The 22,880-nt window shown below is 48.2% G+C and overlaps 1 protein-coding gene across 8 annotated transcripts in view; it reads left to right on the top strand.

The window, feature by feature from the left end:
- ITSN1 (intersectin 1) overlaps nt 1–22,880 on the top strand; it is a 1,522,922-nt gene that overhangs the window by 1,362,217 nt on the left and 137,825 nt on the right. For all 8 annotated transcript variants that reach the window (XM_078656938.1, XM_078656936.1, XM_078656937.1 and 5 more), the window contains one exon: nt 19,638–19,759. In XM_078656938.1, the coding sequence (XP_078513064.1) occupies nt 19,638–19,759 (122 nt within the window). The remainder of the gene's footprint in view (nt 1–19,637; nt 19,760–22,880) is intronic.

Raw genomic sequence — 22,880 nt, 5'->3', positions numbered from 1 at the left:
GGCAGAGGCTTACACCAGCATTCAGGCAAGTGATGCCACACGCAAGCAGCATCACGATCAGCGGTCTTCACTTTTCAAGCCCTGCACTCATGCTTGTGGGGGCATCCCCCTTGCAGGAGCGAGTAGCGGCCATATGTTTGTAATTAACGTGGCTGCGCTGCTGCTCGCTCCCGCGAGTTGGATGCCGCCACAAGCACGAGTGCAGTGCTTGAAAAATGTAGACCGATGGATAAAGGCCCTCCTATGGCAGCGCATGCGTGCTGCCTAGACGAGACCTAAAAAGGGAGTCAGAGCTTAGGGTCTAATGTGGGAAAACCTTGTAGCTGCCCGCCAGTCTAAGGATTCCCAGGCATTCTGGAAAGCAGCCCGAGTGGGTTTCGCCCCAGGAGTCTCTCCCTCCCCCCTCCCACCTCAAACCAATGCCTTTGACTGGGTAAATCGATCCAAATTGTGGGCCACTTTAACTTCCATGGACCTTGAGGCGGACCTAGTCACTTTCTTACGACACCTTCACTGGGATCTAATGGCGTCTGTAAGGTTTGGGGACAATGGAGAATGTTCTTTCTCATTTCTGGTCAACCGGGGTGTGCTCCAGGGCTGCATACTTGCCCCGATGTTATGTCTGTTATACACAAATGATATGGAGTCTGTTTTTGCGATTGTGGGGGCAGATGTTTACCTGGTCAATAAAAAAAAAAAACATGCCTGCACTCTTATATGCAGATGATGCTGTGCTACTTGCCAGGATTGCCAATAGTTTAAAGTTGTTAATCTCTAGCTTCGTGGCCTTTATGAAAAAAACTCAACCCAGAAACAAATTTCTCAAAAACATTAATTATGGTGTGCAGCCAAAGAATACAAAAACACACTCTATATGAATTCTGGGAAGATCAATTGAGAAACTTAGCCAGTTCCTTTATCTATGATTGATGTTGGATGATAAATGCACCTGGACTCCTTGTGTTGGGAACGAGATAACCTCATTTTTGCACGCAGTGGGCTCTATTTTCTCATTAGCTGCTTTAATAGGGAGAAAAACAATTGCACCTATTCTTGACATTTAAATAGAGTCTGTATGTGGGTCCTAGGGGTCTCCCCATCCACCTCACACTTTGTAGTCCACCAGGAGCTAGACCTGGAATATGTGAAGGACCTAGTAAACCCTGCCCGCTGATGTTATGGTGCTCAATCTGGTTAAATGAAGAGGCAGGCGTGAATCACACAGTTACTTAGAATGCCTCTCACACAGGCCCAACATTCCCTGGCTTAAATACATCAGGGAGACAACTTTTGCCCTAGGCTGTCCTTCAAGGGACAAAGGGTGGGTCAAGGACTGCTTTTTATCACACTGACGGGCAGGAAAGTAATTAAACCCACCCTTAGAGGCGGCTCCTTACCGGACCCTTGAACAGAATACGTGGGAACGGTCGCTACTGACTCTTTTCAGAGTAGATTCCATTAGATGGCTCCTGTGCTTCCCACAAGGCTAGTTTACCCCCTCAGGCATACATATTTGCCCATGTAATGAGTTGTCCTCCCAGACCCTCTTGCACTTTGTCTTTTTTGCAAGTACTTCCTTTTTCTTACTAAACGGTTTTTACTTTCTTTACTTCGCAAATACAAGTCCAGCAAGTGCAGAGGGGCCTGTGTGAGCAGGAGAGGCAATCTAAGGGCAGAGGGGCCTGTGTGAGCAGGAGAGGCAATCTAAGGGCAGAGGGGCCTGTGTGAGCAGGAGAGGCAATCTAAGGGCAGAGGGGCCTGTGTGAGCAGGAGAGGCAGCTAAGGTCAGACGGGCCTGTGTGAGCAGGAGAGGCAATCTAAGGGCAGAGGGGCCTGTGTGAGCAGGAGAGGCAATCTAAGGGCAGAGGGGCCTGTGTGAGCAGGAGAGGCAATCTAAGGGCAGAGGGGCCTGTGTGAGCAGGAGAGGCAGCTAAGGTCAGACGGGCCTGTGTGAGCAGGAGAGGCAATCTAAGGGCAGAGGGGCCTGTGTGAGCAGGAGAGGCAATCTAAGGGCAGAGGGGCCTGTGTGAGCAGGAGAGGCAGCTAAGGTCAGACGGGCCTGTGTGAGCAGGAGAGGCAATCTAAGGGCAGAGGGGCCTGTGTGAGCAGGAGAGGTGTGGTAAATGATGCTAGATACCACGTAGATGTTCAGTTGGTTTATTGTAGAAGAACAGCAAGAAGCAACCACGACACAAGCTGGCCAGGCACAAACTGTCACTACCTAGAACGCTAGGAGGGAACAGAGCCAACTACATTCTGGAATTTAGAACACAGGTAAGAATGGTGGTACAGCATAGAAATAAAAGAAGGTAATATACAACACATCTCCTTCCGTAGAATATAAAAGAAAATATGTCACAACAAAGGAAACTTAACGCATTTAGGAAACAGTCATGAAAAGGAAACTTAGCCAAAACTAAAGAGCTAGCTGAACTAAAGAAAGCTAGCCGTCGTGATTTCCAAGAAATCAGACGGAAAATTGAGATTTTGTGTGGACCTCAGGTCCCTGAACAAGTGTGTCGTTGCAGACACATTCCCATTGCCCAACATTGCAGAGATGGTGTCCACTCTTCAGGGAGCCAGATATTTTTCCAAGCTCGACCTGAAGAGTGCCTACCATCAGGTTAAACTCCATGAGTCTTCGAAACACCTCACTGCCTTCATCACCCCTGATGGGATCTTCCAATTTACTCGTCTTCCCTTTGGGTTGATATCGGCAGCGAGTGTGTTCCAGAGACTGGTCAGTGAAGTATTCAAGGGGCTAAACAACGTGGTATTCTTTCAAGATGATATCTTGGTTTTTGGAAACACTGTAGCGGACCACAACCTTGTGCTAAGACGCCAGCGTTCAAGACGTCGCCAAAAATTGTGGTAAATGATGCTAGATACCACGTAGATGTTCAGTTGGTTTATTGTAGAAGAACAGCAAGAAGCAACCACGACACAAGCTGGCCAGGCACAAACTGTCACTACCTAGAACGCTAGGAGGGAACAGAGCCAACTACATTCTGGAATTTAGAACACAGGTAAGAATGGTGGTACAGCATAGAAATAAAAGAAGGTAATATACAACAAGAGGCAATCTAAGGGCAGAGGGGCTTGTGTGAGCAGGAGAGGCAGCTAAGGTCAGACGGGCCTGTGTGAGCAGGAGAGGCAATCTAAGGCAGAGGGGCCTGTGTGAGCTGCAGAGGCAATCTAAGGGCAGAGGGGCCTGTGTGAGCTGCAGAGGCAATCTAAGGGCAGAGGGGCCTGTGTGAGCTGCAGAGGCAATCTAAGGGCAGAGGGGCCTGTGTGAGCAGAAGAGGCAATCTTAGGGCAGAGGGGCCTGTATGAGCAGGAGAGGCAATCTAAGGGCAGAGGGGCCTGTGTGAGCAGAAGAGGCAATCTAAGGGCAGAGTGGCCTGTGTGAGCAGGAGAGGCAATCTAAGGGCAGAGGGGCCTGTGTGAGCAGGAGAGGCAATCTAAGGGCAGAGGGACCTGTGTGAGCAGGAGAGGCAATCTAAGGGCAGAGGGGCCTGTGTGAGCAGAAGAGGCAATCTTAGGGCAGAGGGGCCTGTATGAGCAGGAGAGGCAATCTAAGGCAGAGGGGCCTGTGTGAGCAGAAGAGGCAATCGAAGGGCAGAGGGGCCTGTGTGAGCAGAAGAGGCAATCTAAGGGCAGAGGGGCCTGTGTGGGCAGGAGAGGCAATGTAAGGACAGAGGGGCCTGTGTGAGCAGGAGAGGCAATCTAAGGGCAGAGGGGCCTGTGTGAGCAGAAGAGGCAATCTAAGGGCAGAGGGGCCTGTGTGAGCAGAAGAGGCAATCTAAGGGCAGAGGGGCCTGTATGAGCAGGAGAGGCAATCTAAGGCAGGGGGGCCTGTGTGAGCAGGGGAGGCAATCTAAGGGCAGAGGGGCCTGTGTGAGCAGAAGAGGCAATCTAAGGACAGAGGGGCCTGTATGAGCAGGAGAGGCAATCTAAGGGCAGAGGGGCCTGTATGAGCAGGAGAGGCAATCTAAGGCAGAGGGGCCTGTGTGAGCAGGAGAGGCAATCTAAGGGCAGAGGGGCCTGTGTGAGCAGGAGAGGCAATCTAAGGGCAGAGGGGCCTGTGTGGGTAGGAGAGGCAATCTAAGGGCAGAGGGGCCTGTGTGAGCAGGAGAGGCAATCTAAGGGCAGAGGGGCCTGTGTGAGCAGGAGAGGCAATTTAAGGGCAGATTGGCCTGTGTGAGCAGGAGAGGCAATCTACGGGCAGAGGGGCCTGTGTGAGCAGGAGAGGCAATCTACGGGCAGAGGGGCCTGTGTGAGCAGGAGAGGCAATCTAAGGGCAGAGGGGCCTGTGTGGGCAGGAAAGGCAATCTAAGGGCAGAGGGGCTTGTGTGAGCAGGAGAGGCAATCTAAGGGCAGAGGGGCCTGTGTGAGCAGGAGAGGCAATCTAAGGGCAGAGGGGCTGGTGTGAGCAGGAGAGGCAATCTAAGGGCAGAGGGGCCTGTGTGAGCAGGAGAGGCAATCCAAGGGCAGAGGGGCCTGTGTGAGCAGGAGAGGCAATCTAAGGGCAGAGGGGCCTGTGTGAGCAGAAGAGGCAATCTAAGGGCAGAGGGGCATGTGTGAGCAGGAGAGGCAATCGAAGGGCAGAGGGGCGTGTGTGAGCAGGAGAGGCAATCTAAGGGCAGAGGGGCCTGTGTGAGCAGGAGCGGCAATCTAAGGGCAGAGGGGCCTGTGTGAGCAGGAGAGGCAATCTAAGGGCAGAGGGGCCTGTGTGAGCAGAAGAGGCAATCTAAGGGCAGTGGTGCCTGTGTGGGCAGGAGAGGCAATCTAAGGGCAGAGGGGCCTGTGTGGGCAAGAGAGGCAATCTAAGGCAGAGGGGCCTTGGGTGAGCAGGAGAGGCAATCTAAGGGCAAAGGTGCCTGTGTGAGCAGGAGAGGCAATCTAAGGGCAACGGGGCCTGTGTGAGCAGGCAAGGCAATCTAAGTGCAGAGTGGCGTTGATTTGCCTTCAACAGTTAGAAGGTCATCATACATGCAATCAGTAGATACCTTCCTAAAAAATGCACTTTACCTGCACAAATCGATTATGTTTTAATAATTATGCCTGTAGTATATTTTTAAATATGTATTTTTAAATTAGCCTTTGGTGCTAGCAGGCTTGCTTGTTGTTTTATTTCATCCAGAGAGCCTTTTTTCCTGCAAGCCTTCAGGTTGTCGTAAAGTGCAATTTCTGTGGTGAAAACCTACAAATGTTTGTCATTAGAATATTTGCGTCTGCTGCACCGCACTTGATCCAGAAGTTTTCAGAGTCTGCAAATATGTATGACTTCATTTAAAATAGTTACATAATGTAAAATGTAGTAATTGTAGCAAAATCAGTGTTCACTTAAATCACTCCCTCAGGATTATTAATTCCATTGCTTCCATACCGTCATTGCGTTGAGGTTGATGTATGTGGGACCCTAACATGTAGGGTTCATAAAAATTTTCTTTATTTGAACTTGTAGTTTACTCTAAAAATCAACCGTGCTTTGGACAAATATTTATGCTCTAACCACTAACTGTTGAAGGAAAATATAAATGTGCACTCGACAATAATTCCAATGTTTCTGAAGTGAGATAGTTTAAGATTTATAACTGATTTTCGAGATTGTTCTGCCTGACTTTAGGCGAAAACGATAAGTTAAAAACTTTGCTAGGAGATTCTGAAGGGCTTGCTTTGTCAGTTTCCTGTGTCCCACTAGCATTTTGTAAATCGATACATAGGTCTTAATCTGGATACTAAGGAGGTCACTCATTGCGGCGTGTGATCTTCCTCTATTTGTTGATATTCTGAGTTTGGCATAGCCAAGGTTTGTAATTTAGAGCCGAATAAAACGTCAATGAAGGCATGCATCTCAGCCCTGTGAAGCTGCTCAGCTAGAGGTTGGTCCTAAAAGTCAGCCACCCTTTTCTATGCTGTGGCAAAAAAGGTCTCCATTTAGACCAACACTGTGGTACCCACCGTAATGGCAGCCAACAACGCAAGCAGCATCATAGCGAGGACCTGGCCTAACAGTTCGGGCTAGACTGTTCCAATGAGGAGCAGGGTCAAGACTGATTTGCATATGGCTGGGTCCAAATTGGGGTGGCATAGTGAACAAAAGAGGGATAGATTAAACCCAGGTCTCTTGACTGGTGGTGGGTGATTCAGAAGTTTCAGCAATCTGTCCATCATCTTGTTGTGTTTGCTATCTTTGCCATAAGTGGCTAAGGGTATGCCTCGATGTTGGTCCCTGTCTCCCTGTGCCCCAGATTTCAAGTTAGCCTGGCTAATGAGGGGTGGAATCCCAAAACCGGTCCTAGAATGCTTGTTTCTGCTTCAAATAGTACCTGACCAGGCAGTTCGGGGTGCACTGTTCCAATGAGGAGCAGGGTCAAGACTGATTTGCATATGGCTGAGTTTAAACTGGGGTGGCGTAGTGAACAAAAGAGCGACGGATTCAACCCAGATCTCTTGACTGGGGCTGAGTGGCTGAAAAGTTTCAGTACTCTGTCCATCATCTTGTTGTGTTTGCTATGGGTCCTGAAAGTCAGCCACCCTTTTATTTGATGTAGCACAAAAGTTCTCCATTAAGACCAACACTGTGGTACCCACCGTAATGGCAGCCAACTACGCAATCAGCATCATAGTCTGTATTTGTCAAAGAGACCACTAGTAAAAGAAATAAACATAAACTTCTCCAAAATCTAAATATAGAAACAGTACGTTTATGATATAGAGAGACCACACATCAGACCATAGCCATCAAGAGCTTGGCCTTCCTTGCACTGATTGTCTTGGGGCGCATAAGAGCATATTTGTCCCAGTTTGAAGAGTAGTGGTCCAGAGCAAGGCAAAGAAAAACCAAAGGTGGTGATGGACGGAGCGTTGACAATACAAACACTCACCCCCAGTCAACAGATCTGGGTTTAATCCATCACCATTCTTTAGCTCACTCCGCCACCCCAGTTCAGACATGGCCATATGCAAATCAGTCTGACTCTGTGCCTCATGGGAACAGTCCAGCCCGAACTGCCAAGCCATGTCTTCCCTGGACCGGAATCCAGCTTCCCAGGACCGGTTTCTGGCATTACAGCCGTCTTCAGCTGGTCTTGCTTGACTCCAGTGGCAAAGGCAAGAGCCAGACACCCACAGGAAGTCGAGCAGTCAGCGTTCTAGCTGCTGTCTTCTGAGGGCTATTTAGGCGGCGAGGAGGCACGATTCATTTGCGGTAAGGGACGAGGTGGCAGCTTGTCCTGACCCCGCTTGACGCCTACTAGCTTTTTGAGCGGATGCTCTGTAAGATTATTGCTGCATTACTCCCTGGATTTTAAAACGCACAGTTTTTAAAATTGATTACGAATTTTAGAAAATGACATTTTAACTTACCCAGCACCTTGCACTTTGCACTAGCGGCGGATAGCTGTTGAAATTGACTGGTAATTTTAACTTGTATTCACCTGTTTTGCTATTTGCACTCTGCCTAAAGCTGCTAAGGGTCACATTTTCTGTCTGTGCTCAATAATCCAGCCTGCCCGCCCCGGTCCGACTCGGTAGCCAATACCGTTGTGCGGAGGGCGGGGCAGGCAAGAGCCAGACACCCACAGGAAGTCGAGCAGTCAGCGTTCTAGCTGCTGTCTTCTGAGGGCTATTTAGGCGGCGAGGAGGCACGATTCATTTGCGGTAAGGGACGAGGTGGCAGCTTGTCCTGACCCCGCTTGACGCCTACTAGCTTTTTGAGCGGATGCTCTGTAAGATTATTGCTGCATTACTCCCTGGATTTTAAAACGCACAGTTTTTAAAATTGATTACGAATTTTAGAAAATGACATTTTAACTTACCCAGCACCTTGCACTTTGCACTAGCGGCGGATAGCTGTTGAAATTGACTGGTAATTTTAACTTGTATTCACCTGTTTTGCTATTTGCACTCTGCCTAAAGCTGCTAAGGGTCACATTTTCTGTCTGTGCTCAATAATCCAGCCTGCCCGCCCCGGTCCGACTCGGTAGCCAATACCGTTGTGCGGAGGGCGGGGCAGGCAAGAGCCAGACACCCACAGGAAGTCAAGCAGTCAGCGTTCTAGCTGCTGTCTTCTGAGGGCTATTTAGGCGGCGAGGAGGCACGATTCATTTGCGGTAAGGGACGAGGTGGCAGCTTGTCCTGACCCCGCTTGACGCCTACTAGCTTTTTGAGCGGATGCTCTGTAAGATTATTGCTGCATTACTCCCTGGATTTTAAAACGCACAGTTTTTAAAATTGATTACGAATTTTAGAAAATGACATTTTAACTTACCCAGCACCTTGCACTTTGCACTAGCGGCGGATAGCTGTTGAAATTGACTGGTAATTTTAACTTGTATTCACCTGTTTTGCTATTTGCACTCTGCCTAAAGCTGCTAAGGGTCACATTTTCTGTCTGTGCTCAATAATCCAGCCTGCCCGCCCCGGTCCGACTCGGTAGCCAATACCGTTGTGCGGAGGGCGGGGCAGGCAAGAGCCAGACACCCACAGGAAGTCGAGCAGTCAGCGTTCTAGCTGCTGTCTTCTGAGGGCTATTTAGCCCCTCGTCGGGTCTAGCGCGCAGCGGTTGCGCGCAGCGGGGCGCCTTAGTCGGCGCCTAAGACAAGCCAAAGACCTGCCCGTCTGCGCCCGTCCGCGCCAGGACGGAGCCAGGAGCCAGAGGCTATGCCCGCAATGCATGCCGCACAGAGACCCATCAGGTACTCCATCTCAGACCTATTGGCCCTTAAACCAGCTCTTCCACTATGCTGCAAAAATGTGAACTGGACATATCCAGAAGGTCCCTTCTCATGTAAACTATGCCACTTCCAAGCTAACACTCAATCTCAACCAGATTGTAAGATGCCACAGCCTACTCAATATAAAAACGATTTACAATGTTTCCTGCTAAACGTACGATCTATGCCAAAACATCAACTACAGATATGGGATCTAATCCACACTTCTCAGCCTGATCTGTGTTTCCTGACGGAAACTTGGCTCAAACCCCACACAACCCCCGCCATTACGATCGCAATCCCCTCAGGATATAAGCTCTTACACATGGACCGACCCATTAAAATAGGAGGCGGCCTAGCCATCATACATAAAGAGCACCTGAAAGTAACTATTATTGAGGAAAAGTGTAGTCCAACTATTGAATTTATAATCTTCAGGATTAATCTCTCCACTAAAATCGCCAAGAAAGGTGCACTCATTTACCGCCCACCGGGGCCTAATGCAGGGTTCTCTCTTTCCCTTATGGAATCATTGACACCTTACATTAGAGCCAAGGAAGATTTTGTCCTCCTTGGCGACTTCAATATACATGCAGATAACCCTGAATTGAATGAATCCATGTCCCTGCTTCAAGACATGTCCACTCTTGGACTCCAACTTCATAATTCGGACCCCACTCATGAAGGGGGTCACCTTCTGGATTTACTTTTTTCTAATTGCTCCACTATGTCTGGTATAGTCACCACTCAGTTAGATTGGACAGATCACTATCTGCTGGAGTTTCACCTTCCAACAAAAAATAAACTGATACCTCATAAAACCCTTCCTCCCATATGGCGACGTCAATGGCATAAAGTCACCATAGAAGGACTACAGAAGGTTTGGGAAATACCCACATCCCTTGCAACAGACAAAGTAGAAGATACCCTAATCAAATTCAAGGGTTCTCTAACAAAGGCAATAGACAAGCTAGCACCCCTCAAACTCCACAAACAATTCCCCACCCACAAGAAGGAGAAATGGTACACAGAAGTACTAAGAAGTGAGAAGCAAGGGTGTAGAAGATTGGAAAAGAAGTGGAGGAAGTCTCACCTCAACGTAGATAGGATAGCCTTCTCCGAGGCCCAATCCACATACTACAAAAATATCAGGAAAGCCCGCAAGAATAGTTTGGCCCAGCAGATTTCAGAGGCAGGCAACTCCTCGAAGGAATTATATAAAATTCTTGAATCCTTTGTGAAACCAACTGCATGTGCTAGCGCAGACGATTTTTCTCTGCCACTCTGCGAAGAGATATCCATGTACTTCGAGAGCAAAATTAACATAATTTATGACAAAATCCTGAATGCCACCCTCACTAACAGTGGCAGACATGCCCCCAATGTCAGCGCTACTAGGACGACCTCACAGCAAAGAACAGTATCGCTACTTACTTTTCCCCCAATATCTGATACCGATCTCCCCCCCCTAATAAACCACATAAAATCTGGCTCTCCTAACGACCTCATACCTGCAAGAATGATGTCCACTCTCTGCCCCTTCCTAGGTCCATTCATACAAACTATACTAAATAAATCCCTCAGCGAAGGGCAGGTACCGTCTGAGTGGAAACAAGCAGTCGTAAATCCAATCAGGAAAAATACCACACTTCCCTGGTCGGATTTATCTAATCTGCGACCCATATCCCTCCTACCCTATCTCAGTAAACTTACCGAGAAGCATGTAAATACCCACCTGTCGAACTACATCGAGGCAGCGGAGGGCCTGGACCTATCCCAATCTGGTTTCAGGCCCAACCACAGCACTGAATCTGCCCTCCTCTCCGTGACCGACAACATCAGGATGTCACTGGACAGGGGGGAGTCGGTGATTCTAGTGCTGTTAGACCTGTCCGCTGCCTTCGACACGGTATCACATGATCTCCTACTTGAAAGACTGAGAGATGTGGGGGTGGGAGGCACAGCCTTGTTATGGCTGCATAGCTTCCTCTCAGACCGAACACAAGGCGTCAGACTGGGCTCTCATTCCTCACCATCGAGAGAGCTAGCAAAAGGAGTGCCACAGGGCTCGTGCCTCAGCCCCACGCTGTTTAACATTTATGTGGCCCCTTTAGCTAATCTGATAAGATCTTATGGATTTACCCCTGTATCGTACGCCGATGACACCCAGCTGCTCTTCCCTTTCCAGACCCTAACACCGGCAATTCAGTCTTCATTTGCTGATGGGATGAGGGCAGTAGCACGCTGGATGTCAAAAAACTTTCTTCAGTGCAACGTATCAAAAACCGAGGTCATGCTGTTTGGAGGGGCGACCCTTCTTTGGTCCCCGCAGTGGTGGCCTCTGGAGTTGGGCCCCGTACCCAACCCTAAACAAACAGCAAAAAATCTCGGCGTCAAATTAGATCAGGCACTCCTGCTTAAGGAGCACACCACGCAAGTGGCGGGTGCCTGCCTCCATGTGGTGGGGCTTTTGAGACGTGCTTTTCCTTTCCTACCCGAAAGCCATAGGAAAACTCTCATTCAGACCCTCATCATAAGCAGATTGGATTACTGCAACGGCCTATATCTCTCAGCTAATGTAGAACAGTTAGACAAACTTCAGGTGGTACAGAACACGGCTGCTAGACTGGCCCTCAATGCCCCCCCCAGAACGCCTTCCCGCCCTCTTCTCCATCAACTTCACTGGCTACCTATAAAACAACGCATCAAGTTTAAAGTCTGTAACATCATTTATCGATGCCTGTTTGGTACCAGCCCCAGGTACCTGAAAGAAAAATTCCTGCCCTACATCCCGGGACGCACTCTCCGCTCCAGCAACCATCTGTTGCTTCAGGTCCCAAAGATAAAAAGAGCCAGACAGGGTGGCCGAGCACTGTCCTACACAGGACCAATCCTGTGGAACTCCTTACCCACCGAGCTGAAACAGACCAGGACCTTGGAGTTGTTCAGGAAAAAACTGAAGACATACCTCTTTACCCTATATTAAGCCTGTCTGATCCCCCATCCCCAGCTCTATTCTTACAGTAATCTGCCAAAAGCAAGTAACAGCGCAGAGATATCCCTTCGGGAATTGAGTCACGCGCTTAACAAGCAAATAAAATAAATAAATAAAAATAAAGTGAGCAAGGGACTCATGTCTGAGCATACCCTGCCAACTTAGGGCGAACAAAGAAAAACCAAAGGTGGTGATGAACGGAGCGTTGACAATACAAGCACTCACCCCCAGTCAACAGATCTGGGTTTAATCCATCACGTTCTTTAGCTCACTCCGCCACCCCAGTTCAGACATGGCCATATGCAAATCAGTCTGACCCTGTGCCTCATGGGAACAGTCCAGCCCGAACTGCCAAGCCATGTCTTCCCTGGACCGGAATCAAGCTTCCCAGGACCGGTTTCTGACATTACAGCCGTCTTCAGCCGGGCTTGCTTGACTCCAGTGGCAAAGCCCGTGGAGTGGTGTGGCTCACTGGTTAGAGGCCCCGTAAGCAGAGAACGGCCCGGGAACAGGGTTCAATTCCCGATGCGGCAGGGTCGTGGACCAGGGTCAAAACGGACTCGATAATTCTCGCCTCGGTGCCTACTCTAACCAGGGAACACACTCGGCAACTCTGGGCATTAAGCTTGCCTCATCTCTACAACGGCCCCCCACAGACGCCGGGGATGCCTGGTTTCACCTTGGAGATACCCAGAAAGGGACCATCTCACAGGGAAAACCAGGACGGGTTCCCCAGCGGTCTTCAGCGCCAGGATACTCCATGGAGTCGCAGTGCGCTTTACAAGTACACCCACATTTACATTTACAAAGTGAGCAAGAGACTCATGTCTGAGCATACCCTGCCAACTTAGGGCGAACAAAGAAAAACCAAAGGTGGTGATGGACGGAGCGTTGACAATACAAACACTCACCCCCAGTCACAGCAAGGCAATACATACATTTGCTGTAGGGGTTCCAGATGCAGATCTGCTTACTGCAGAACTTGCATTGCTTTAAACTTGGAGACCTCTGGCTGCGACATGACCCCCCAACAAAGTGCCAGATAATCCACACAACACATTTTAAGACCTATTGCTTCTAGAAACAAACAATCTAACAGTTATGAAATGGAGGGACCACCAGAACTCCTCTGAAGGGTATGTAGAAAAGGAACTGGCATCAGGTCGGGATACGGCAGCTTATGCAGCTCCTTGTTGTTAGATGCACTAGAGGAACTTGTCAGGGGCTGCAAAAATGCCACTTAGCTACCCAGTGGAGCTATTGTTAACGGAAAAGGATATGCAGATCCAGGCTGCTAGTTTGACAACATTCAGAGAAGAAGGATCAGTGAGAATATGGAGTGTCCACCAGATAGTGTATCATCACATGTAAGTAACCTTTTGCTTATTTACTTAACAAATTATACTTCAAAATACATTATGTTACCTTATTGTTGCAAAACCTTCTCGAGTTGGAAGGTCCACACTCCCTTGAAGCCCACAGGAAAAAGTATGTTTCACTCAGTGTTCTCACTTTGTGAAATCTGGGTGGCTATTTCTGGTCGGCCAGTTTGAAATGTCACCCAAAACTACAAAAGCGCCTGCTTCAACTGTGTGTGGCTGGCTTTTCCAAGAGAGATCTCAACAATCCCAGAATTTTCTTGAAGACTCTGTCAGCTGCACGTGGGGTAGGCCACCGTTGGGTCTGCAACTACTCGATTACACAATCTCCCGAGTCTGAGGCGGTCACCATCACATACGAGATCTGTCCTAGGGGGCAGTATGATGAAGATGATATATATAACAAAGACTCTGAGAATGGAAATCCTTTATGTGCTGCCATCCTTCCTAGAAGAAAGTTAATCGAGGATTCCCTAAAACTGCTGTTAGCATCAAGGTGTTGTTTAACAAACGTTAATAAGCGCATCTTCTGCCCTGAAAGTCCCAGTGTGACTGAAAGGACTTCTAGCCATACTAATGAGCTTTTATGATCTTCAGCCGTGTCTTAAAACTAGTCCCTGTAAGTTAGGATCGGTTTTGTTACTCACTTATAGACATTATTTGTCCTGTCAAATCTTCGACTGTCTTGTCTTTCACAGAGCGACCGTCCCTTGCTTGTTACTGGGGTTGAGTAACAGGACTGTAATGTAACAAGTAAATGTGCGTGTGTACACACACACACACACACACACACATGCACGCACAGTAACACTGATGCAGACAGAGGCAGCCCTCTTCCTAAAAACAGACTGGTAAACTCGTGGCAGCACTACAGGTATATGTCAGTGGAGACCCAGCTAGCTACGACTCTCTTGTGCCTGTTCTGCCACGTCTCTCCCAGGACCCACCAAGGGGTCTAAAAGAATGTAGCGGTGGTGTTTAATGCAAACACAAAAGTAAACAAGCGATTCACACGTATATCCCTCATGGTGTATCAATCAGATAGTGACTCAGTAGTACACGTTTTCTCTTGCCTCCCCCTTTCTTTTACTACAAGCCAACCTCATTTACGGCCACTTATGTCCCCTGGTGGAGACTAGTATTGCTCTCGTCATAGCTCTGCCTCGTCGTAAATACTTTACAATTATTAAACGAATCTGGTAACTGAAACATATAAAATCCAGCTACGTTTGCTCTTTCCACAGTTGTAACCTGTGTGTATTCATCTGATTTACACTTACCACCTGGTGATTCTTTCCTACTAAAGAGTGGTGGCCCATTTTATCTCCCAGTTTTATGTGCAGTGGAGTGGGTTCCCGATCTCAAGCATCGGGCAGGTCTGCATAATGCTGTGTTGCTTGGCACCCGCATTCCATTGTCGGCCGTGTTGCTTGTCCCCACCCGCTTGCCTCCTTGCATTGTTGCATGTGTTGCTTGTCCCCACCCGCTCCCCTCCTTGCATTGTTGCATGTGGTGCTTGTTCCCACCCGCTCCCCCCTTGTCTGCTCCCCTCCTTGCATTGTTGCCTGTGTTGCTTGTCTCCCCCGCTCCGCTCCTTGCATTGATGCCTGTGTTGCTTGTTCCCACCCGCTGCCCCCTTGTCTGCTCCCCTCCTTGCATTGTTGCTTGTGTTGCTTGTTCCCACCCGCTCCCCCCTTGTGTTGTTGCCTGTGTTGCTTGTCTCCCCCCGCTCCCCTCCTTGCATTGTTGCCTGTGTTGCTTGTCTCCCCCCGCTACCCTCCTTGAGTTGTTGCCTGTTGCTTGTCCCCATCCGCTCCCCTCCTTGCATGTTGCCTGTGTTGCTTGTTCCCACCCGCTCGCCTCCTTGCATTGTTGCCTGTGGTGCTTGTTCCCACCCGCTCCCCCCTTGTCTGCTCCCCTCCTTGCATTGTTGCCTGTGTTGCTTGTCTCCCCCGCTCCGCTCCTTGCATTGATGCCTGTGTTGCTTGTTTCCACCCGCTGCCCCTTGTCTGCTCCCCTCCTTGCATTGTTGCTTGTGTTCACCCGCCCCCCCTTGTGTTGTTGCCTGTGTTGCTTGTCTCCCCCGCTCCCCTCCTTGCATTGTTGCCTGTGTTGCTTGTTCCCACCCGCTCCCCTCCTTGGATTGTTGCCTGTGTTGCTTGTCTCCCCCCGCTACCCTCCTTGAGTTGTTGCCTGTGTTGCTTGTCCCCACCCGCTCCCCTCCTTGCATTGTTGCCTGTGTTGCTTGTTCCCACCCGCTCCCCCCTTGTGTTGTTGCCTGTGTTGCTTGTCTCCCCCCGCTCCCCTCCTTGCATTAGTGCCTGTGTTGCTTGTTCTCACCCGCTCGCCTCCTTGCATTGTTGCCTGTGTTGCTTGTCCCCACCCGCTCCCCTCCTTGCATTGTTGCCTGTGTTGCTTGTTCCCACCTGCTCCCCTCCTTGCGTTGTTGCCTGTGTTGCTGGTCTCCCCCCCCCCTCCTTGCATTGTTGCCTGTGTTGCTTGTCTCCCCACGCTCCCCTCCTTGCATTGTTGCCTGTGGTGCTTGTTCCCACCCGCTCACCTCCTTGCATTGTTGCCTGTGTTGGCATAAGCCTCAATCTAGAAGATTTTTTATGAGCCTAACCCGTGCGGACCAGTAGGTGGCATTGGTCGGCTCCCCCTGGCGTCCAATGCCACCTACTGGCCCGCATGGGTTAGGCTCATAAAAAATCTTCCAGATTGAGGCTTATGCCTGGAGAAATTAAAAGGTAAGGAATCTGCAGCTAGATATTGTCTCTTCCAGATAAGGTATTACCGAAGGCAAGTAACTTGTTCATTAATAATAAGGCTGTTATTCCAATGAGGTCATGGGTTTATAGGTGATACTGATTAATTATCTTACTAAGGATAACAGTGGTCTGATGCCCCAATTTATGAAATTAGAAATGGAAGGTGGAGTTACATTAAACATAAATCCTGTTATCTGGAAGATAGGAGACAAGTTTGGTTAGATTGTGAAACCATAGTCAAACGTCAGATTGTACCAGCATCTTTGTGGGCTTGAGGAAGAACCTAAATAGTAATCCAGATTAATTCAGTAGTGTAATCAAGAGATTGAAATTGTGTTGGGTAGGAGGAGGAGGGATTGAGCAGACTGGGGCGAGTGGACCCCAACTTTCGTGGTTAAGGCCAGAGGCCCAACCTACTAAAGCTCTACAAAACTGAGCCAAATATGACCCTTTCTACCATGGATCTCAGTGTAGCATCAAGGGGCACTCAAAGGCATCTGATGGAGGCAGTTTGGGAAACAAGAGCTCAGAACTCAACAGTCAACCAACAGACACAATAATTTATGGTCCAGCCCAGTGTTTATCTTTTATATAAAAGAAAATATGTTAATCGTGTAGCGCAACTCAATACTAAACAAGGTGATAGGAAAGTAATACAGGGTTGTAAGTAAGTTGTGTTTGAGAGTGAGGCACTACACCATTCCTCTTTCAGCATTCACTTTCCCCATGAGGGCAACAGGCACAGGTGCAGACTGCATCAAATTCTTTCATTGGTCAAATATGCAACTCAGTTCAGTGCCCTTTTCCCCTCCAGTAAAATTATGAAGCAGACATGGCTGACTCAGGATAAGCACCTAGTTTCCTTGCTGGTTAATGTTGCAGTAGTAGTAGCAGTGCAGCGAATATGGTGTGTGCTACTGCCCTTATGGTGGTGGCTCTCCTCCTTTGGGGGTTGTGGCGGAAACTTTGCTGCAGGACAGTGTTTGTGGGGTGAGATTGGGGAGGCAGATTTGTATGGTAACCCTTGTCTTCATCAGCAATGGCCGTCGATTTTAAACAAGGGTTCAGCTTTACCAGTTGTGACCTCTAGGCCAAGTCATCCGCAGTTGTGGGCCTTCGGTAGTTGCAGCCTACGGGCCAATCAGGGCATCTTGTTTCAGTAGCAACACATCTTCCTCATGTTGGCAGTGACAGCATCAGTCTTTTGATCCCCTCGACACACAGTTGGCGACATAGTGGTACCTGATCTGTAACATTTGTAGTGTGACTCTCATGGGAACCACACAGATACACCCAGGGGACACCCTTCTTGGCACAAGTCACTCCTCAATTTGTGTTCTGAAATAGAGTGCTTTCTCTGGATGCTCTACATGCCAGAAATACCCTGGCCTTCTCCTTCCTGGACAGGCTGTCCTCCTGCCGAGCCAGACATGCTCCTTCCATCTATCAGTAGGCAGGTAGGCTTCTATGCTCTTCAGACCCTTCAACACAAAGCACACACTTTAGCTGATGTCACCTCAGCTCTGAAGACTGCCTCAAAGGCAGACTCAAGCTCTGATTGGACAGCACCTCTTCAAGTATAGAGTAGAGCACCCCCTTCCTTGGCCAAAAAGAACTTGGGACAGGACAAATTGAGCTGGTTTGCCTCCTACTTTTATACACATTTTACAAATGGCTTATGGAGCAACGTCCTAAGTCTTAAGAACCAGTTTGGTTCTGTTCTTTTTCAAATGTAATTTTCATGCTGCTTCTCAAACACAGCTTTTGTGTGTAAGGTGATGCTTCTCACTGCAGGTAGTAATTGTAAAGGGGCTGACTCCAAGTAGGAATATCCAAAACATAGTCACAATTAAGTGTAAGATTTCTGAACCTGGCTGTCATCAGCCTTTCAGAAGCAGTAATCAGAGTCAGGCAAAAGGCAAGGCCCTTCATTGAAATGTCCTCATCAAAGCTCAACGGAAATGGTAGTTACCCCTTTACCCACCCCACACAACGGCAAACTAGCAAAAACGGGAAACCTCAGAAAAAACTTATCAGTAGACTTTTTCTATAATGGCCCTAACTGAGTTTCTAAAGGTAGCCCTATCTCCACCCTCACTCAGTTAACTAACTGGGTCTCCATCATCCAGCCACAGGAATGCAGGCAATACATTCCCAGTGTAATGGGGAAAAGCTGTCTCCATCCGCCATCTCGTGCCATGCTAAACCTGGAATATCTCAAATGGAGCTCACAAGCTTCAGTGCTCCCCATGTACGTGCTGCACACACAATACACATACATGCACTCAACATGCTCACAGAATGTCACTGCCAGGTTCTGAGTTTCACATAACAGCAGAACTTCACATGAGAGGAGCCAGTAGACTCGCCTCTCCTGATAGAGAGGAGGAGGTCTGGTCACACTACTGATTAACAAAACAAGGTATGCTACCACCCCGCTTTATGGGGTACACCCAGGGCTTGGACAGTAGTCAAAGGTCCACTATGAAAGCATGCCTTGTGCTCCCTTCTAGGTCACAGAACAGAACCTCGAGTTTCCATAGACCGGCATTAACCAGAGTAGATTAGTGTGATGCCAAGACCAAAATAAAAGTCAGGATACCAGTTTCACATGCAGTTGGTGCCCTCTAGACAAGGGGTATACACAGATTTACCCTGCATGGGGCATTCCCGTTGCAGCAAGCAATCGTATAGAAGCCTGATATAAAAAGAATGCTATACCAATAACAATTGTCATGTGATGCTAGATGATTCCAGACCCAAGTGTATGTGAAATGAAGTGAAAATGGCACTTATAAAGCGCATGGCTACCATAAGGCCTCTGCTATCATACCTACCAGGCTGGAGAAGAACTTTGCTGCAGGGGAAAATGTTTAAGTGGAGAATCGGGGGGTGTATCTCAGGAGTCCATATGACGGAACCTTCCTCACCGGATTGGTCAGTGTGACTGAGGTGGAGGGACATAGGATCAGCAGTAGGGTAGTGACAGTGTTCTGCCTAAACTAATTAGTTTCATGAAAGCAAGTAGTGCAACTGGACGTGCTAGTAGGCAAATATGGCCCTAAAATGGATTCTTAGAAGAGCCTGTCTTCTTACCCACCATCAAAGCTAGAATAGGACATCTGAAATGGGGTGCCATTAGTCACAATACCATGCTTCAATGTCTATCATCTTTTAATTGTGTCTACCAGAGTTTTGGTAGTCCGTGTCTAGGCAACCGAGTTCTTCTTGAGCCATTAGGCCAGTTTTAGTCCTGACTTGTCTCCTAAAACGTATTAATTTCAATGGCTCTTTATTGGGGACCAAGGCGGAAGCGGGTCAGCGCCCACTTTAGAGAGTAGGGGTGCTAATATTTAAGACGTGCCATCTCATTCAATGTATCTCCAAACATGGTATGCTTTTCTGGTGGCAGGAATATCCGCAGATCCCAGTTTCTCAACAAGTTACCCTAGGGTTAGCCTCCAACTGCAACTCCAGAATAGGAGCAAAGGCTAAAGTGGGTCAGCATCCACTCTGGGGTTCCTCGAGGGAACCAAAGTTTAAGGGTCAACATATCAAAGGAGCCAATTGTGGTGCAAGCGAACCACTGTGCATCAGGGGAAAAAACCCGAAACCCCATACCATAAATTGATCAAAATAGTTTTAAAATGCCCTTAATGCTAAAGATACTTAATATAAAAGTTGCAAATGGAAGTTTAATATAAAGCAATAAAAGCACCTAAGTATCCCTTTTTTACACTCTTTAATAAGCATTTGCTCTATTCATGTTTTTCAGGGTGTGCAGACTTGCATCTATTGGACATGCTAAGTCCCACCGAAAGGAAACGACAAGGATATATCCATGAACTTATTGTAACGGAGGAGAATTACGTCAACGACCTGCAGCTAGTTACAGAGGTAAGAGCTGAGATAATGTCTGATATGTGATACTGCAAATGGTGCTCCGCTCTTGTTGGAGGAACACGCTTCTGGGAACCTGGCTTCCTTGTTAGAGTTAAATGAAGTGCTGTCCAAACTCGTCCACATGAACCAGTTCCCATTCCATTCCACATAAGATACATATTCCTGGGAATTTTAAATAAATCTAAATGACGCTCAAGGCTTCAGTTGGTAAACATGAAAAAACACTGGTCTGGCTTGGCCATTATGGCCCAATATCACACACCACAAATTTAGAATAAATGCCATCCAACACCTAAGGACTTAAAATATTTCATATTAGTATTCCTAAGGGCAAAACGAGTCACTCCTTGGAGAAAACGGAGTTAAAGAAAAGTGTCTCTGACATAAAGGTCTTACCCATATATAAATATTTTTTTTTACTATGACCCTTTTATGATTTACTTTAGAGAACAATGTGTCGTCCATCCTTTAGTTAGGCTGCAGGTTACTGGTTTATTCATTTATTAAAGAAAGTTGTTCACTCCTGTAACGAACGGCAAGTTTTGTTTACTTTTGTTTTTAATGGATATTATGCATTAAAATTCACAAGAATGAGTTCAGAAACGTTTTGAAACGCTACCACCTCACCACTGCTAGATGGCACTGCTTGGCTTTAGATAAGGTTTCACGATGTTCCTATTTATTTTCTTTAAAGTTTTTTGACACATTTTTTTAAAACTTTTCAATATGTAATTTTCACTCCCATGTCATATGGATTTCAATCCTGTGGCACATTTCTCGTTCATATATCTGCGCCTCATAAAATGTATATTGTATAAGGAAAGTGCACAACACGGCTCTTTGTGAACTATTCACTGATGCTCCCTAACATGGCAGAAGGACCGATTTTAAGTTGCTGTTAAAAAGCATGATCTTGGTTTGCAGCATTAGGTCCTTATAGTTCCAGATCTTCTTTAGCTTAACGAAGGCAGCCATTGCTTAGCTGATTCTTTCCTTGACTTTGGCATCTGTGCCACGCTGCTTGTCTATAATACTGCCAAGGTAGGTGAAGACCGTAACCTCTTCCAGTGCATCACCTGTAACAGTGACTGCAGTTGTGCTGGCCGTGTTAACCTTCAAGATCTTGTTTTTTTCCCCTGTGGATGTAGAGGCCAAGTTGTGCTGATGTGGCTGCCACATTGTCCATCTTCTCTTGCATCTGCAGATGGGTATAGGGGACTAGGGCCAGGTTGTCTGCAAAGTCCAGGTCATCAAGTTGCGTCCAAGATGTCCACTGGATCCCGTTTCTTCTCCTTGCTGTGGATGTCTGTATGATCCAGTCTGTATGAGCCAGCAGAAAAGAGAACAAGCATTGACATGAAATGAAATGAAATGAAAAGGAATTTATAAAGCGCATGGCTGCCCTCGAGCGTCCCAGCGCTAAAACGAAAACACAGGACCACCACCAAATGTAACTGAAGAGAAAGCCTACAGGGGGAAAAGGTGAGTCTTCAATGCTTTGCGGAATCTCGCTAGGTTAGGTTCTTTCCGCAGTGCCAGCGGTAGAGCATTCCATAATTGGCCTGCGTTAATGGAGACCCGGCGGCCGCCGGACCTCACCTTTTTTGCTCTGGGTATCACCACAAAATTACCGTCATCAGAGCGAAGGGCTCGCGTTGGTTTATAAGGGCGAACCAAGTCCCTAAGAATTGGAGGGCCCGATCCTTGCAAAGCTTTAAACACAATGCAGAGGGATTTTAATTTTATGCAAGCTCGGATTGGAAGCCAATGCAAGGCCTTAAGTGCGGGCTTGGCTGAGGAACTTTTGGCAGTACCAGTGAGCATTCGTGCTGCCGCATTCTGAGCTCTTTGGAGCACATTCAAGGTGGATTCTGGTGAAGCAAGGAATAGGGCATTGCTATAATCCAGCCTTGATATAACTAATCCTTGCACCAGTAGTTTCCGGGAATTTTCAGGGAGAAGCGGGAGGATCTTCCGCACCGACCGGAGCAGTCCGTAGCAGGTCCCTGCCACTCGTTTAGCTTGAGTACTCATTGACAGCTCAGGTGCAGCCAAACCCCGAGACTTTTTATTGCTTCTTTGGGAGCTGGGGGGGCACCTAGACTGGCCGGCCACATGGGTTTAGGAAGTGTCGTACACAGGTTGCCAAGGAGCATCAGCTCCGTTTTAGTCCCATTTAGTTTAAGCCGGGAATCCGACATCCATGACATGATGTTAATTAAACATGATGCGAACTTTTCCCCCTGGCTTTCCAAAAGGGACAGCGAGACGATCAGTTGGGTGTCGTCTGCATAGGTTGCGATTTTCACCCCGAAGGGTGAAACCACCGCCTCCAGTGGGGCCATATAGACGTTAAAAAGCGTAGGGCTCAATGAAGAGCCCTGCGGTACTCCGCACTGAAGGGGGGTAGGCAAAGATCTGAAATTGCCTTCCCAAACCTGATATGTCCGGTCACTCAAGTACGACGTGAGCCATTTAAGGGCAGATCCTCTCACTCCAATCTTCCCCAAACGGTGGATCAGAATACTATGATCCACCGTGTCAAATGCAGCGCTTAGATCCAGGAGGACCACCGCAGCGGATCCTCCCGAATCCAAGATGCATCTGCCTTCCTCCACCATCGAGATCAGGGCCGAGTCGGTTCCCTGGCCAGGACGGAAGCCCGTCTGCGTCCGACCTAGTAGATCGTTGGCTTCCAAGAAGTGCGAGAGCTGGCGGTTGGCAAACTTCTCGGCGATCTTATTTAGCCCAGGCAGGAGCGAGATAGGGCGGTAGTTAGCCAGATCAGCCGGGTCAAGGCCTGGATTTTTCAAAAGGGCCTTGACAATGGCTTGCTTCCAGCTGGGTGGTACTATGCCATAGGTGAATGAGGCATTCAAAAGATCGATTGCTGGGCCTGCAATGATATTCGTGAATTGTTTGAGGATCCGAATGGGCATGGGGTCCAAAGGGGAACCACTCTTCAGAGCTGAGAGCTCCACACAGAGGGCCTCCCTTGAGATGGGGGAAAAGCTGTCAAACACCTTCTCATCCGAAGCGGCCTCCAGGACTGCTTTGTCAATTCTCCCGGTACTCGGAGGAAGACTGGCTAAGATGTTCTGTATTTTGGTGTCAA

Source organism: Lissotriton helveticus, chromosome 8 (genome assembly GCF_964261635.1).
Source record: "Lissotriton helveticus chromosome 8, aLisHel1.1, whole genome shotgun sequence".
Classification (NCBI taxonomy): Eukaryota; Metazoa; Chordata; class Amphibia; order Caudata; family Salamandridae; genus Lissotriton; species Lissotriton helveticus.
This window is presented reverse-complemented; position numbering and strand designations above follow the sequence as displayed.